Genomic DNA, 12,874 nt, shown 5'->3' with positions numbered 1-12,874 from the left:
CTCATTTTGAAGTAGGGATGCGATACTGCTGCAACTATCCTGCTGGCATTATGTTCAGAAAATGATAGATGAACCTCAAATCTTGTTTTCAAGCTTGTAAGCATAGATTCTGCAAATTTCTTAGCATGCTTCAGTGATTTCTGCTGCAGGTCCTGCAACTTCTGCTGTACGGTGTGCAGCGTCGGAAATACATCGCCAAAGTACACATTGTCACCTTGTAACCTGTCAATGGCAACAGCAATAGGAGCCATTATCATTACATACTCTTCTAGACATTCTAACTCCTTCTTTTTGAACTTTGGCAACTTCAAAACGTCGCATATTTCTCCAAGCTTATCTTGCAACTGGAGAATGCATTTCAATGCATCATACCGGGAGTTCCATCGTGTAGGGACTGGTATCAGTATTGCCCTTGCGATGATTTTTTTCACAGCATCCGATGCCTTGGAACTTCTATGAAGCAAATTCCAAATGCTGGTACACTTGGCTAATGCAGCTCGATAAAGACGTTTGAAATTAGCATCAGAATCACATGCTTTATCTGCATCAGTAGTTGATGCGAGGCTGAGAGAGTGACTATTGCAAGCTTCATGGTGAGGCAGAGCAACTTCAGTATCATCATCCGTGTCTTCGCTAACTGGTAAATTTAGGACTGCAGTCATGTCCGCTATTTCAACATCATTGTCGGAATTTTCTGCTACATCATCATCACCAGTTCCTGTTTCCTGAATTTGTTCTTCAGCAGTTGCAGAGATCCCTGAACCAGATGCAGTACTGCTAGTATCTACAAAATATTCTCGGAAGGCTTTGCTGAAGTTAGAGGCATTATCTGTTACTGTTGCTGTAATTTTTTCCACGTGTAACCCATAATCATTATGAATTTTTGAGATCATTGCAGCCACTGAGTCGTAAGTATGACTTCCAACAAAACGTTGACAGGAAAGAGCAACAGATATGCGTGATACTGAGCATTCAGTACTAATATCAATATAGTGAGCTGTCATTCCTAAGTAGCTCTTTTGGTTCACTGACCAAATGTCAGCTGTTGTACAAACAAATGGTACTTTACTGAAGACTGTTCTTTTATCATCACGCATTTTTAGCAAACGGGCGTTTAATCGCTTGCCTAATGTTTTGCGACAAGGTATACTGACATTGCGATTGAGTCCGTGGATCAAATTTTTGAAACCCGGCTTTTCCACTGTGATCAAGGGGCGCATTTCTTGCACAACGTAGTCAGCAATAAGCTTGTCAACTTCATCCTGTGAAATGGATGTTTGATTTCGAGGCATAATATGCATTTGTTTCAACTTCTTAGAAGCAGGACCAGATTCGACAGAAGGTCCACCTCCAACTCCAGATTCCATCTCAGTTACCGAGTGCTTACGCTGTTTTGCAACTGAAACCTTGTGCTGCTTGTATTCCTCGATTCGCTTTTTGCCATGAGCATTCTGCAACAACAACAACAACAGTCAATCAACCGAGATTATTGCATTTATTTGTGTTATGTTATAGCATTAGCGTTTGTCTGTGTTGCTTTATGAGTTTATTGTTTTTAATGTTTAGTGCGCAATATAATATAGTGTTTTTGTAGTTATATACATACCTGAAGATGTTGAGTAAAATTAGAAGTTGCTTTCAGTGAACCACTGTAGGTTTTTTTGCCAACACATAACATACACTGTGCAATAATTTTAACATCCCCTGTAGTTTTACTTTTAGATATAATTTTGAAAAATTTTCCATCAAGTATGGCAGGGACGGCTTGTTCACTCTCAGCATTTTCATTTTCTACAATTTTAGTCGTTTCCCTCTCTTCCGCCATTTTGAATTTTTGGTAGATTGGTTCCCTCTAATATAGTAATTAAATAACAAATTACCATTACCAAGGGTGGTCTAAGGCAGCTCAATCCAGCCAAAGAACTTTTTGTAGTTGTGTCATTGTGTAATTCATTGTGCACAATGAATATGTAGTTCAATGACTATATATGGCTCGATGTGCATAATTCATTGTGCACAATGAATTAAGAAATGATATTTAAATTGTAAAAGCGGATGAACGTCAGGATGAAATACATAACGTATATAGAATGTAGTCGTCTTATTATTACACTTTTGGAAACCAAGTTTTAATTAATTTGCTGTTGGTGGAAAAGTATTTTGTATTTTGTGTTTTAAACAAAATAAAAAATGGCCTTGAAAAGTATTTGAAATTAAATTGAAAATACTAATGAATAAAAGCATTTCAAATAAAAATAAAAATAATACAAAAGTATTTTAAATAGTATTTTAAATACTTTCATTTAAAATACTTTTTAAAATACTCAACACTGTCATCTGAATCACTTGCATCTGTTTCAAAAAGTGGCGTTTTTATATCACCCTCTGTAATAATTAACAAAAGAACATTAATGTTAAAAAGAAAACATTCTTAAAGTCATGTTTCTTAAATGAGATTGGAATTCTTTTACAGGAACTGTTAATACCTATTAAAAAACAAGTTTATATAATATAGCTCAAACAATTATTGGCAAATTTCTAATTACTAATGCTGTGATAAAATATTTGTTATTTCCAATATTTCTTTCTTTCTTTTGTTTGAGACTTTAACATAACAAAGTAGAAGCTCTGAGCCTTATTTTTCAGTTCTATATACAATAAAAAGTACTAAAACAGTTAAATTGTTTATGCATAGATTTTGGTTTTGTTTTAAGTTAAATTCCTGTGTGTAATTTTTAAAAAATATTGGGTTAGTAAGAATTATATATTTACCATTATTTTCTGGAACATGATTGATCAAACTTGTCTTTTGTATTTTTTTCTGTGGTTCTTTACTTGTACTTTGTTCACCTAATGTGATATTGTTTAAATTGTAGGTATTTTTAGAAATTTTTAGGAAGAAATATTTTAAATTTGTTAAAGTTTAGGTTGATTTTTACCTTCATCAATGGTTTGCAATCGCTTTCCTGTTTTGATGAGCTGCATGATGGCAGGTGGAGCTTGGTAAATATTTCTATTAATTGCTTCACTATGCCCCATGTGCTCATAAAAAAGGTTGCGTTCACTCTCTATCATTGATTGTGAAGCGATAAGAGTACTAAGCCTATGTCTATTGGTAGTAGCATTTAACCTAGTTTTATTTATTATAGGCAATTTTTCACAAATGCTTGTAAGTGCATGCCAACCAGAGCAATGACTATCAGAACTCTTTCCACTTGCAAACACATAAGGGTTGTTGTTTTAAATTCCAACATCACTACGAATTTTAACATCAGACAAAATTCTCATTGCTGCTATTGTATCAACTGGAAAAAGAATCGGAACAAGATGATTAATCCCTTTTCCAGTCTGATAGGTTATTTTCATCTGATTGTCTTCAAAATCATCACAAAAAGATTTAATTCTTTGCTGATCAACCCATGCCCCTTCATCTGCTTCCTTCCAATCAGTCAAAAGCAACCTGGCTGGCTCACCACCTCTCCTGGCATTAAATAAAGTTAACCTTGTACAAGTACAGTTCCTTAGCAAAACAAATGAATGTAGATCCCACATCATGAACTTGTCATTTACTAATTTATCTATTGTTTCTATAGTAAAATTTCTTAGAAGGATAATGTCACTTTCAACAGGTAAGTTTGCTGGTTTTTTAAATTTTTTATTTCTTCTATTATTAAGATTGTAACTTGCATCACCAAAGACATTTTCTTTTTCCAGATTATATAGCTTAATGAATTTTGATATATCTTTTGCAACACTATCATCATCATTAGCTAAAAAGTTTCCTACAAGTTTTTCCGCTGCATTTAAAATAAGGTAACACAAAGCTTGTTTTAGTACAGATTTTTGTTGATCATTGTTTTCAGATGATGTATAAATACTAATTGCTTTTGTTAGGTTGGTAAAGTTCTTACGGAGAAACATATCAGTTGAATTGTTAAATACCGCTTGAATATCTAACGATTTAAAATGTTTGTAGAGGTGACCCAATCTCCTCATATCAGCCCTAACAGACCTTCTTACTTCTGTACGTTTATCTTTTTTTCTCTTTATTTTATCATAGAGACGAGAACCAATCATTAAAATTGTTGGATCACTTTTTATGAGTAATCCAATGTCATCGTCTCTTAATTTGCCAATGATAAAAGATTTAAAATCATCACTATAATTTTCTAGTGATGATTTTAAATCTTTCTAATGCCTTTTTCTAATGCCTTTTCATCTTTATGCTTCTTTAAGATGTGGCGATTCAATTTTGTATGCAGCTCACCACAGAATGGGCAAACTCTGGTAGGTTGTTTTCTGCGAAATTTTTTTCTACAAAATTTGATAGAAATAAATTAGAATAGTCTCAAATAATTCTCTGTAGTTTTTAATGTTCTTTTTTATTAAATGTTCTTATTTTGTTCTTATTTTTTTAAAATAAAATGTTAAAGTAATGCCTGCAAAAATATTTCAGTATTGATTGAACTTCCTTGACTTTATTTTACTACTTAAAAAGGATAAAAATTAATTTAACCTCCACTAAATGTGAGTTTTGTAATGTGCTACAAGCACTCAAGTCAATTTCTTCTAAGTCTAAATTTAAAAAATATTTACAAAAAATGATTCAAATGTTTTCTTTTTAAACTCCATTTGTTCATCTTTTTACATGTGCTAGTACTTACCTTCATCAATAATCTTGTCTGATGAGATTTTTTCTGATGAATAAGCTTCGTTCTAAATCATCAACAGGAATTTTTTTTATTGAAAAAAAAATCATATAGAGTGCAATATTTTTAAATCAAATTATCCTAAGAATGACAGTTTTATTTTTATTATAGTTAAAAATAAAACTGGTATTTAAATTGTTATTAATATGGTCTGTAAAAATCAGGTTTAATGTTTACAGTATTTTCCAAGAAAACCCTATGGAGGTATGATTATACACAGGGTAGAGCAACTATTAAAATTTTGTCTGAAATTTAAAATTTATTATATAATTACAACTTTTGAAGGTTAAACCCTCTGTTTCCCCACATCCTTTTTTTTGATTCCATAACTTAAACTTGGATTCTCCAATTCATTTTAAAATATGTTTACAAATCTAGTTTTTGGCTAAAGAAAATATGGCTTTCTTGAAACAAGTTAATTGAAAAAGTTTTTTTATCAAAATCTTAAAAATCAAATATCTTTCTGAAACGAACTGTAAATATTTTGAAATTTTGCATAGTTACTCAACCATTTGTATATATTCATAGCTCCAAAAGGGTTTTCTTGGGAGTTAAAGTAAGAACTAACTAGGGCTAGTTTGCAGTCCATTATTACTTAGCACTATTGTTCTTTATTAATAAAAACAACTCAAACATTTTGTTTGATAATATAAACTTTCTCTTTTTTTTTTTTTTTTTTTTTGTAATATAAAGAAAAAATTTTAATATTTAAACTACTATCTAGAAATGTATTAATGTAAGTAATAAAACCTAAAAACTAGGAAAAAGATCATCTTAACCTCTTCTAAGTGTGAGTCTTGTAATATGGTTTGAATACTGAAGTCAATTTCTTCTAAGTCTAAATTTTAAAAATCTTGTTTGTTAATCTTTTTATGAAAATTTTTTTTACTAAATATCTATAAGTTTTAGAGCTTATATGAACAAGCTTACCTCTACCAATAAACTTTTCCAATAAGAGTTCTTTTTGTGAAGAATTAGCTCCGATCTGAATCAATAGGATACTTTATTAATGATAAAAAATTTTTTTTAATACCATTTAGATAGAAAGCAGTCTTTCCAATTAAATATTCTAAAAAATTAAATTTTTCTCTTTTCTGAAGTATTAACATTAAGGAAGAACAGTGGTAAGTTATTAGAAAATAAAATGTCAAAGTAATGCCTGCAAAAATATTTCAGTATTGATTGAACTTCCTTGACTTTATTCTATTACTTAAAAAGGATAAAAATTAATTTAACCTCTACTAAATGTGAGTTTTGTAATGTGCTACAAGCACTCAAGTCAATTTCTTCCAAGTCTAAATTTAAAAAATATTTACAAAAAATGATTCAAATGTTTTCTTTTTAAACTCCATTTGTTCATCTTTTTACATGTGCTAGTACTTACCTTCGTCAATAATCTTGTCTGATAAGATTTTTTCTGATGAATTAACTTCATTCTAAATCATCAACAGGAATTTTTTTTATTGAAAAAAAAATTGTATTGAGTGCAATATTTTTAAATTAAATTATCCTAAGAATGACAATTTTATTTTTATTATAGTTAACTTTTTTTTTTCAGTTGTTAAATATCTCAAAAAACTTCAGCACATTTATTTTTCTGGTATTTAAATTATCATTAATGTGGTCTTTAAAAATTTTAATTTGTTTAGAGTTTAATTAGTTTTATAGATCTAATTTTTATCATTTTTTTTAATACAAAAATATCTTGTGTAAAACAAGACTATTTTGTATTTAAAATACTCACACTCTCACTATTTTGGTTGACATAATCATTCTTTACTGGTTCACAATGATTCTATAAATATTAAAATGAATAAGTTATAATAATTTACCATTTTATGCAACCCGAGTGTTTCATCTTTTTTAACTTATATAAAAACAATATGATAAATAAAGACAATTAAGACTATAAACTTTTCTTACATTTGACTTGTTTATCCAAGTAGAAGTGATAGCTTTTGTAATCTATCAATTAATTATCACTTTATTATAAAAAAACAACAAAACTACTAAATACTTGAAGTCAAAGTTAGGCTTAAATTTTAATTAAAAAGTTTAACCAAATACAAAGTAAGAAATAAAAGTTTCATCATTCTTACAAATTCATCTGTAAGCATACTCAGAATATTACAAGCTGAATTCTAAAAAAAATAATATTCTAAAGTTTCTATCAATATGAGGGGATTCTTAATTTGAAGTAGTGCTAGATGCTAAATGCAAAAGTTGATACTTTAATTACTTTTTTGTTTTTACTAAAGAACCAACTCACTTCATTTTTAACATCATTAGAAGCGCCTTTCTTTACTGAATCTGAGAAATTCTAAAAAATAGAAAGCATATTGTTTTGCATTTACCTAAGGTTGATTACTGATTTTTTTTTGTTTCATTTTCTTGTTGTGTATAGTATTAGTGTTTTCCATTTAATTTGAAGACGCACAAATTTTAGAAGTAGTAAAAAAAAAAAAGATACTTGATTTTCATCACTAATTAAAAATAGGGGATTTTCTGCAACACTTTTTCTAAGTTTAAATTCTATTGCTTGATTTGTTTGCGACTGTTTCTGTGCTAGTTTTGTTTCACCTTTGTTTTTTTTGGATTTATTCCTCTGCAATATAAAAAATACTTTGTTATGCGAATGGAGAGTTTAGTTCAAAAGTACTAGGCTAAGTCAAATTTTACTTAGTGCACATACAGTTATTTTTTAGTAGCTTATATTTAGTAAATATTGACATGGTATTGATCTCACTAACGGACAGATTCTCAAATAATTAGAAAAATATCATTTACCTTTGACTCCTTAATTTGCTCTTGTTTCCTTTCTAACTCCTTAAAGTATATAAACTAAACTTTAAAACCGTTTCAAATACGTCTTTATATTTATGCAATATTTAAGTAATATTTTTACATAATATATTTATCTATTTCTAGAGTTTTACAACGTTACAAAATTTCGATGTTTAGAAAGATTTTTTCTTGTTACACAAATTTTTCTTTCTTTTAGGAGTAATACTGAAACTAAAAATTAGATTTTATTTTGCATTAGAATCACCAAATTGAAAAACCTTACCTCTGCATGCCACATTAAACCATCAACACCATAAAAGTATACAATTTCTTCATTATGTTCGATCTCTTTTAACGCAAATAAACACAAATGTGGATTTTGATCTTCAGTTAAAACTTTTTTCATTACTGCATTTGGAAAGTATTTGGAGTCGTTGACATACCGACCCAAGTATTCCTCATGAGAAGTGGCATCAATACTAAATATTAAAGAGATTTTTAAAAATGTCTTTAATATCAAACTTCAAAAAATAGAAATAAGCAAGATAAGTTTATTACCTGTATTCAATGTTATTGTGCATAAAGTCATACACATAACTCCCAGCATTAGTTTGTTCGTAAACTTTTTCTTTTTTTATAATTTCACACTTTAGGAATAAATCTCCCCTGTACTGAACTATAAATTCTCCTTTTTGAATGTTTTTACATGCAAACACTCCATATCCTACGTAAACCAAAAAGTTGTTTATAATATTTTTAAATACTTTTTATATTACCTCTCCAAACTTATAGTTATCTCCTTACCTTTTGTTTTGTTAATAAATTTCTTGTATATATAATCAGGATCTGTCATCATTAATATATAATTTTTTGCTATTTCAGTTGGAGAAAGACGCTGCTACAATGGTAATAGTAAAAAAAAAAATCAGTTTGCAATTGATAACGTTGAGCGTGTAAAATGGATAAAAGCTATTCCAAACTCTAATTTGGTTGTTAACAAGGATACTGTTATCTGTGAGTTACACTGGCCTCCAAATTTTGATACAGTTATAGTGCGTGGAGGAAAACGTCGACCGAAAAATCCTCCTTCTGTTTGGCTGGGAATACCTTTATCTCAAATTCCAACTGCTAATCCAACTGAAAGGACTACCAAAAGATCTTTAGGTGGCATTATAAGTACATTAGATGATGAGCTAGACACATTTTTTAAAAGAGATAAAGCTACTTTTTGTGACATCAAAAACAAGTTTATCAATAGCAGTGATCACCAATATCCGGTTATATCGTTTATGGTTGATGGCTATGTTGTTATACAATCTTTGCAATTTTTTAATGGAATACCTTTTTTTGTACTTAAAATTTATGAAAATCTTACCTTTGAAACATTTCATTATGGGATTAAGTGTCACATTTCTAGCTTAACAGTAAGTCGAATCATAACTGTTGACACCTGGTCTAAGTTCGATGAGATACTTCGTTTTTTAAGCTCCTTGAAAATGGACAATAAAAAAGAGGTAATTATGCAACATATTTCAGTTATGGGACCAAAAACAGTTGGAAATAAACTTTATACACCTGAAATACTTATACGCTCTTTTGTATATTTTTCAAGATCAAGGGCATTATATAATCGCTTAAGTAATGACTATCAACTTCCATCTATTTCAACACTGACTCGAATTACTTCAAAAATTTCTAATATTACTGCAAACAAAGTTTTTAACTCAATTTTTAACTCTCTTCCGGATAAACAGAAATTATGTATCATACTACATGATGAAATATATGTAAAAAAAAGTTTGCTTTACCATGGTGGAACTATTTTTGGTAGATCGGAGGATAACCCAGTAGAATTGTCCAAAACATTGTTAGGGATTATGGCTGTTTGTTTAAATGGAGGTCCAAAGGTGTTAATTAAAATGATACCAATATCAAAATTAGCATCTGATTTTTTGTTTGAACAGATTAATTTAACCAATCAAATAATTGATTCAGTCAATGCAAATGTAAAAGCTATTATATGTGATGGGAATCGTGTCAATCAGTCTTTTTTTAAAATCTACACATTTGTTCCGGGAAAACCATGGTTAACAGTAGATGGAAAGTATTTACTTTATGATTTTGTACACCTCATCAAAAATATTCGTAATCTTTGGTTAACTGAAAAAACTCAGGAATTAATATTTGACAATAACGGAGTAACCAGGATTGCAAAATGGACTCATTTGAAGCACCTTTACAATGCAGAATCCAGAAGCTTTCTAAAGTTATCTGACCTGAATGAAATTTCTATTTCTCCTAAACCTGTTGAACGACAGTGTGTATTAATATAACTTACGCTGCTCTTTTGCAACATCCTGACTTGATTCATAGTGATGTTAACGACACTGCCATATTTATCAATAAAGTTATTAGTTGGTGGAAAATTTTAAATGTCAAAGCCATTGGTGCTGATACAAGGCATAATGATCCTTTGCAGGCTGTTATCAATAATCCTGATGACAACCGTTTAAATTTAATACTACAATTTGGTGATATGGCACTTAAAAAGGCAGGTCCCAAAGGTAAACGCATTAAACAGCTTTCTAAAGATACTGCAACTTGTATACATCAAACTTGTTAGGGACTAGTAGATTTATGTAGATATTTACTTAACACTACGCAAAACTATGTACTTCTTGGTCAATTTACAACAGATCACCTGGAAAAAGAATATAGTATACTTCGTCAAGGTTCTGGTGGTACATATTTTCTTAGTGTTCAACAAGTTATTGAGAAATTACGTATCAAACATCTATCTTTACTTTTGAAATTAAATGTAGATGTTGACAATTTTAATGTGAAGTCTGGTCATCAATGTGCGTTATGCCATTACAAGTTGTCTGAAGACTGCTGCGAAATTCTTGATAACTTGCAAGATCTAGAATCTTCTATTGCTGATGATGTCAAAATGTCACTTATTCACATAGCTGGTTATGTTACACGAAATGATAAAGAACGAACTGATTATGAACTTTTAGATCAAACAACGTTCTATTATCAGAAATATGGTCAGTTTTCTAAATTTTTAGATCGTGGTGGATTAAAAATTCCAACTGATAATTCGTGCCAATGGACATTTTTTTGTTTTGTAGTTTTTCAAATAATTAAAGATTATGTTTGCAGAAAATCTTTAAGTAGTATTTTTATGATTATATCAGACCATTATTTATTGGATATGGAAGAACATCATCGTGTAATATTGAGCAACATTTTTTTAAAAAATTTATGTACCACTGTCACTCCAAGATCTGGCAAAGAACCTGCTCTAAAAGTATTAAAAATCTCTACTTAGTTGTCTACTATTTATAATATATATACAGGGTGTATACTTAACTTCTGACCCCCCACATGTTACAAACACAAGATTTTGAGTTGCTCTCTTAAATGCTACTTTAGCCCGAAAAATACTTTAGCATGTATTTTGGTGTAACTATACTTTCTGCACGTAAAACGCTCACTTCAGATAGGATATGACCTCAGAAAATGTTTATGGGAGCCATTTTGTCAACATACATAAAAACGATATTTTCATTCTCCTTGTCTTCCACGGCCTTTGGCATTATGACTATAGTTTTAGCACGATTTTTAAGTAAATTGTCCTTATTACTCCTTAATATGTGATCTTAGTTTGCCAATTAATAACACATTTTTTCTTCACTGTTTATGACGTATTGCTACTCTTCGAAACCGGGGTCAGAAATTAAGTTTACACTTTTTTAATGTTTAGCATTTTGGCTACAAGAAATAATCAGCATTATTTTTATTTGCCTTATTTATATCAGTGATACTTGGTGTCTGTTTATGATTTACATTAACTACTCTGTGTGTATTTATATGTATTATATGTATATGTTACTAACATGTATTATATAACATGTGTTTTTTAGCAATTTACTCTGAAAATGAGTTCTGATAAACAGTTACTTCGTCACCGAATTCAAGTTTTATGTAGTCAAGGATTAAGCATTAAAGAAATCACTAGACAGTGTAAAGTTTCTCGAAATACTGTAAGGAAGTGGGCAAGAAAACAAGAGGGTGACGTCACAGATGCTCAGCGACCTGGAAAGCCAACAAAGTTTTCACCAAGAACCAAGGACAAGGTCAGAAAGTGGGTCAAAGACAAAGTCGGAGTTGGAACGAGAACTGTAGCTAAGAAACTGAATTTTTCAGACAGTTACAAAGAAAGAGGAAAAACAATTTCACACAGTGCTATCAGTAAATACTTGTGCAAGACCACATGGGGAAAGCATGCCTATACACAGAAAGTGAAACCCATGTTGTTGCAGAAAAACATCACTGATCGCGTAAATTTTTGTACTCATTTGCAAGAAGAGGGATTCGCAGATGACTCACCGGATGGTAAAGTGAAACGAGCTCACCTATTGTGGACTGATGAGAGTCCAATTGAATTATATCTGGCTCCAAACCGTCAAAATCAAAGAGTACGTACAGCAACACCAGAGTCAATACCTTATGTTCGACGTCCGAAATTCGGTCTCAAGATTATGATAGCCGGCGGCATTTCTCGATATGGCAAAACTGATCTGGTTGTTGTTGAGCAAAATAAAACTATTGATGGAAAATATTACCGTGATATTATTCTACCTGTGTACAAACGTGCAGCTGATGATAAGACCATCTTTCCTGTGAGAAATAAAGTTATTCTGATGCAAGATGGAGCAACTTGCCACACGGCAAGAGCAACAATGAATGTGATCAACAGAGACTTTCCAGCAGTGTGGACCGACTGGCCTGGCAACTCGCCCGACTTAAATGTCATCGAACATATTTGCTCAAGACTCCAGGACAGTGTTTTACACAATCCTCGACCTCGTAATCGTGAACAGTTGATCAGACGTGTTGAACAGGAGTGGACTGCCATTACGCAAGAAGAGTGTTTTTGCCTAGTAGAAAGCCTGCCAAGGAGAATTACCCAATGCATAGAAAGAAATGGACAAAATACTGATTACTGACTATTAACATATATTCTTTGTCTAATTAAATTGATATGACAGTAATAAAATGGTATGTGTTGAAATACCGTATTCTTAAACCGAGATATAGGGGGTCAGAAATTAAGTATACACCCTGTAGTATACTATTTTATAAAAGATTTGTAAAAGTTTCATATAGTAGTTTGTTTGTTTTTTCAGATTTTGTTAACAATTTTAATCAAAATTTATCTAATATTCTTTGTTTGGTTTAATAACATTTCTACTCAATTTAAGAAAATATCAATTTTGTATTTCGAAGTTAAAGCCAAAATTAAAGGTGTAATAATAATGTAAATGTGTGAAATTTTAAATTAGAAAAAATTTCTTCGTCTTTTATTTACATTG

At 30.6% G+C, this 12,874-nt stretch overlaps 2 protein-coding genes across 2 annotated transcripts; one reads left to right on the top strand and one right to left on the bottom strand.

Moving 5' to 3' along the window:
* Window positions 1-6,978: 6,978 nt before the first annotated feature.
* Window positions 6,979-8,384, bottom strand: LOC149880833 (histone-lysine N-methyltransferase set-1-like). Its single transcript, XM_090069529.1, has 5 exons — window positions 8,298-8,384; window positions 8,052-8,217; window positions 7,777-7,972; window positions 7,180-7,535; window positions 6,979-7,029 (listed from the first exon to the last, which is right to left on the bottom strand). Exons 1-4 carry the CDS (start codon window positions 8,347-8,349, stop codon window positions 7,470-7,472), a joined length of 480 nt encoding a protein of 159 aa, XP_089925655.1. The 5' UTR covers window positions 8,350-8,384; the 3' UTR covers window positions 6,979-7,029; window positions 7,180-7,469.
* Window positions 8,385-9,900: 1,516 nt separating this feature from the next.
* On the top strand, window positions 9,901-12,524 carry LOC149880832 (uncharacterized). Its single transcript, XM_090069017.1, has 2 exons — window positions 9,901-10,057; window positions 10,190-12,524. Exons 1-2 carry the CDS (start codon window positions 10,030-10,032, stop codon window positions 10,825-10,827), a joined length of 666 nt encoding a protein of 221 aa, XP_089925143.1. The 5' UTR covers window positions 9,901-10,029; the 3' UTR covers window positions 10,828-12,524.
* Window positions 12,525-12,874: the final 350 nt, after the last annotated feature.

Source organism: Hydra viridissima, unplaced genomic scaffold (genome assembly GCF_058129835.1).
Source record: "Hydra viridissima isolate aposymbiotic clone 2 unplaced genomic scaffold, HvirCarnegie_v1 scaffold_12, whole genome shotgun sequence".
Taxonomy (NCBI): domain Eukaryota; kingdom Metazoa; phylum Cnidaria; class Hydrozoa; order Anthoathecata; family Hydridae; genus Hydra; species Hydra viridissima.
Note: the sequence above shows the minus strand (reverse complement) of the source record. Positions and strands in the feature narration are given on the sequence as shown.

Coding starts and splice junctions, on each gene's coding strand:
- LOC149880833 (XM_090069529.1), bottom strand. CDS start 8,349: ATGATGACAGATCCTGATTATATATACAAGAAATTTATTAACAAAACA. Junction 8,218..8,297: donor ATTTATTAACAAAACAAAAG/GTAAGGAGATAA, acceptor TGGTTTACGTAG/GATATGGAGTGTTTGCATGT. Junction 7,536..7,776: donor GTTTAATGTGGCATGCAGAG/GTAAGGTTTTTC, acceptor ATATACTTTAAG/GAGTTAGAAAGGAAACAAGA.
- LOC149880832 (XM_090069017.1), top strand. CDS start 10,030: ATGGCACTTAAAAAGGCAGGTCCCAAAG. Junction 10,058..10,189: donor TAAAAAGGCAGGTCCCAAAG/GTAAACGCATTA, acceptor AATTTACAACAG/ATCACCTGGAAAAAGAATAT.